The sequence below is a fragment of the Austrofundulus limnaeus genome, unplaced genomic scaffold (genome assembly GCF_001266775.1).
Source record: "Austrofundulus limnaeus strain Quisiro unplaced genomic scaffold, Austrofundulus_limnaeus-1.0 Scaffold11, whole genome shotgun sequence".
In the NCBI taxonomy this organism is placed as follows: domain Eukaryota; kingdom Metazoa; phylum Chordata; class Actinopteri; order Cyprinodontiformes; family Rivulidae; genus Austrofundulus; species Austrofundulus limnaeus.
In genome coordinates this window covers 1801015-1805310 of record NW_013952413.1, presented here as the reverse complement: position 1 = coordinate 1805310, position 4296 = coordinate 1801015, and the positions used below count along the sequence as shown (strand labels likewise).

Genomic DNA, 4296 nt, shown 5'->3' with positions numbered 1-4296 from the left:
GTTTGTGCCGGGGCACCGGATCTTTGGGGTGAACCAGCCTTTGCCGTAATGTGTTTTGGGGTTTGAAAGCCACTGGGACATCATGTTTAGGACACGCATCAGGACATAAAATAAAAATAACTTTCTTCATTAATTAGTGTGTCTACAGTCAGGGTTTAAAAGTAAATGCAGACGAGCGTCACATGGAAATGTTAAAAACCAACAGGGTTGTTTTTTTTAGGAATTTTTTCCTTTTCTTGTTGGTTTTGTTATCATTCGGTGCCGAGGCAAGAGGTCATCATGTTTTTGCTTATCTCTGCACATAAGTGTTCTTTTTATACTAACAAATAACGATGAATAAAGACTCCTTCACTTCATAAAGAGCAACGCCTCGGGCAGTGTGAAGCTGTGTGTTTGCACGTGACAAGATTCAGAGCGTGCAACCCTCAAAGACGTCCAGCCCAACAAAAAGACCTTTTCATGTGTTTACTGCATGCTGCTGTTCACCCACAGCCCGGGTAAACAGTGATGAAACAGTGATGAAGATCCTCTGAGGATGACGACACAATGGAATCATTCGATTTGAGACACAAACTCTTTGCATCAAAGCTGTACCAGATAAGTTTGTGACGGGGGAGATAGCCATATGTACATCTTAATCTTTTTTTTTTCTGTTACACTTTATGAGTTCAAAAGTAGAACTCATTCATTTCCACYACTTACAGAATCAACAGAGCTACAAAGATGTAAAGTGATGTGAGAGGTGTCATATGTATAAACGGGTAAAGAAGTTCTCTTTTCTAAAAAAATAAAATAAAAAAGAAAACACAAATAGCGGTTAACGATGTTGCGTTTTATAAACTTCCAATATCTCCATTTTTAGGAGGTGGCGCGGGCGACGCTTTGAAACCCAATTTTTTTAGCAGTCATCACATCCCGCCGAGCTGCTGGAGACAGACAGTCGAATGTGACCCTGGTGATGAAATCCCAGTTGCATAGCAACACATCTCCATCTGCAGTTAAGCTTCTCTCCTCTGCAGAAACAACTGTCATTTTTGCTTCACATGCAGTTTATTGTAATTAAAAAATTTTCCCGTAGAGGGGCAGAAACACCTTTGAAGAATACGGATCTTTTCTTTCACATACGCTCTAAAGATTGGGCTATCTTTAGATGCTTCTGTGTACAGCAGGTAGCATTGACACATCATTAAATATAGAGTTTTTGTTCCTAACAGCAATCAAGAACAGGTCTGTGGCAGCCTCATGCAAAGTGACTTCTTTTGATGTTGACTTTGCTAAAGCTATTTTTGCCATGTAAAAAAAATCTATTTCCTAACAATTATTGGTTGTAAAATAAAAATAAATAATAAATATATTATCAGTGCTAAACTGATTACTGTATTTTTGCATTGAGAATCCTTAGTCTAGCAGTTTTACATGCTTTAAATCAGGGCTATTCAACTAAATTGCTCCGAGGGCCACAGTTACCGCAGGTCAACAGCTCAGCGGCTGAACATCCAGCAAATAAAGTTATTATGTAAATAAACCAATCATTACAAAGATCTGTTACCTTTGAAATAGTTTATTTTGCTGAATTTAATCATGAATACAACATGGAGAACCCTATAAAAGTAGAGATAAAACAACAAAAACAAAACAAAACAAAAAAACACATTAAGCCTCCTATTTAACACAAACAGTATTTTGAAATCTCTGACTTGCTAAATTTTATTTTCACTTTCATAGATTGATCTTCAACTGCTTGTAGTTTTAACTGTCTTGGATGTTCATAGAAATGGTTTTACCGGCTTGTAGCCAAGATTCTGACAGCTCTGTAAATACTGCACATCTATGTCTAAATAAAACAACTTTTATAATTAAAGTAGAAAACGTAGTTTGGGCTCAAGAGATGAATGAACCGATTGGTGGGCCAAACTTTGGTCACTCACAGGCCGGACATGGCCCACGGGCCGCCAGTTGAATAACCCTGGAAAACACTAATTGCATCTGAAGTTTTATTTAAAGACTCATTAGCACACAAAGAGAAGATTTTTGCAAGTCTCAAGACACTTCATAAAAAACATTAAAAATCTTACATGGATTAATTAAATCTGCGGCGTTGGGTTTTGGATTTATAGACGCACAAATAAAAGAGCACACCTGTGTTTCCAACAATCCTCTGTGGYGAACAGAGCAGAGTGAAAGCCAAACTTCTGTCTGACTTGAATCTCAAAGCATTCCCTTTAAGATAATTACCCACAGTTTYATGACAGTCAGTTAATTAGTTTAATTCAGCCTGCGATAGAGTTATAAAGTTATTAATTTTTGCAAAAAATTGACTCCTTTGAAGTGTTGAAGCCTTGATTTTTAAACACAATATCAAGAAGTTATGGTCAAGCCATATTGTTGCACTAATCAGGTTCAAAATTTTAGGAAAATAACCTGTAAAACAAATATAACATTTAAATGACAATAAATACATGCCAAAGCATYAAGGACACAAAGGAAGAACACCTGAATCCTGATTATTTAATAAAACCAGCTTTTGAATACTTAACATAACTTTTTAGTAAGCATAATCTAAAACATGTTTTGCAGAAAACTAAATCACCACTTTGGTAGTTTGTTGCATATTACAATAAAGTCGTGTATCTTTTCATTATTGCTGCACATTTTGTTAAAGTCCTAAATGGGTGGCGAGATTATCTATTCATGTTACGTTTGTACATAAAAACACTGTTGGTCCAGATGGTTGTAAGTTTATTGGCCATGCCTGAATAATCACCCGGAGTGTGTTGTGTCTGTAGCTGCAGGCTTTCTGTTGTTTTCTTTCAGTTTTGGACCAAGCGCTCTCCCTCTGCGGATGTTCAAGCCTGGAGACAAATATTTCTAAAACAGAAAAAGCAGAGTCCACTGTCATGTTCTTACAGGAAAAATAAAATAAAATAAGTGTTTGCAAAGTGAATGTTTGTATAGGTTAATACACAAAGYAAGCATAACAAAAAACCCAGTGTAGCACAAAAAAACTGCACAAAAGTGTAATTATTACATAGAAAATGTTTAGTCACTGTTCATATTTGGCTTCTAACAAATAACACATTTACATGTTCAATACAGTAACATAACATTGGATCATTTTTTTCTTACTGCACTATATTATACTTTAAATAAAGTAAAACAGAAAAAAGAGTGAATATGTAAGAAAAAGAGAAATATAACTGTACTGCTGGAAGTATAATTGTGTATAAGTACAGTACTGCAGCTTTTCCAAATTAAATTATTTAGTTGTTTCAATTACTTTCTACCATCTATTTACCTGTCCATTACTGTAAACCTAAATCAGATTGATTAACGGTGCAATAGCGCCCTCAAGTGGAAACTAAACGGAATCACTGTTTCATCATGCATGTTTCAACAGTGCTGAAACGTGCAATCAGCTCAGCAAAATTACACAATGGGCACACAGATGTCATAACAAAAAGCAGAACAAAGCAAAGATTTGTTTAAAAATGTATTTTCTATTATTATTGAGACACCAAATATTTAAATTGTGCACATAARATGACCAAACAGCATTTGTTGTAGATAGATATATTGTAAAATGGCGTAAATGTTTGGGTTTGTGTCAGAACTAAACTTTGGCATAAGCTTTAATGCTCAGTGGAACTAATGGACTTAGATGATTTGGATTTTGGAAAAAAACATAAAGGAAAAAATAATAGAAGCGGTATGTTCTAAAATACTTACATTGTAGGAAAATACTGCCTTTTTTCATGCAAATATGAAAATAAAGCTATGCCTTGAACTAATTAAGCGTGGAAACACTAATTACCAATTATTATTCGTTTAATCAAATAGGATTCGATCACGTCAGGSTCGGATAAATATGTTACTGTACCTTTAAGAAATCGCATCAGGACAGCGCCTTCAAACCGTACCGCGCATGCGCACAGTTTTCCAACATGAATCTTTATGGCGGGCAGAGAAGTTGTCAGAAACTGTTCCAGGAGCAGCWCCGCTTAAAACTCTGAGCTCCAACATGGTTGAAGGTCCAGGCTGTACGTTAAACGGAGAGAAAATCCGCTCGAAAGTCAAAACGGGGCAGAAAGTGAWAGAGGTCAAGTGTAGTTCAACTGCAACGACTGTAAGTAAACGATAGTAATAAAAAACGATGACGAAATCTATTAGTTTCAGACTTGTCAATGTTTTTCCCACCACTACCAGTATGTTTGTGTATATATATATATATGTAAATGGGTATGGTTTTCAGCAAGGCTAAAGTCATTATAATTACATAGTTATGCATTTTTGTTGCTG

General features: G+C 35.7%; 1 protein-coding gene across 2 annotated transcripts in view; it reads left to right on the top strand.

The window, feature by feature from the left end:
• The first annotated feature begins 3940 nt into the window (after positions 1 to 3940).
• Positions 3941 to 4296, top strand: part of neil3 (nei-like DNA glycosylase 3) — a 19839-nt gene continuing 19483 nt past the window's right edge. Inside the window, exon 1 of one of the 2 annotated variants that reach the window (XM_014001976.1) lies at positions 3941 to 4123. In XM_014001976.1, coding sequence (XP_013857430.1) covers positions 4019 to 4123 — 105 coding nt within the window. In that variant the 5' untranslated portion in view covers positions 3941 to 4018. The remainder of the gene's footprint in view (positions 4124 to 4296) is intronic. The other variant, XM_014001977.1, reaches the window with a different exon arrangement.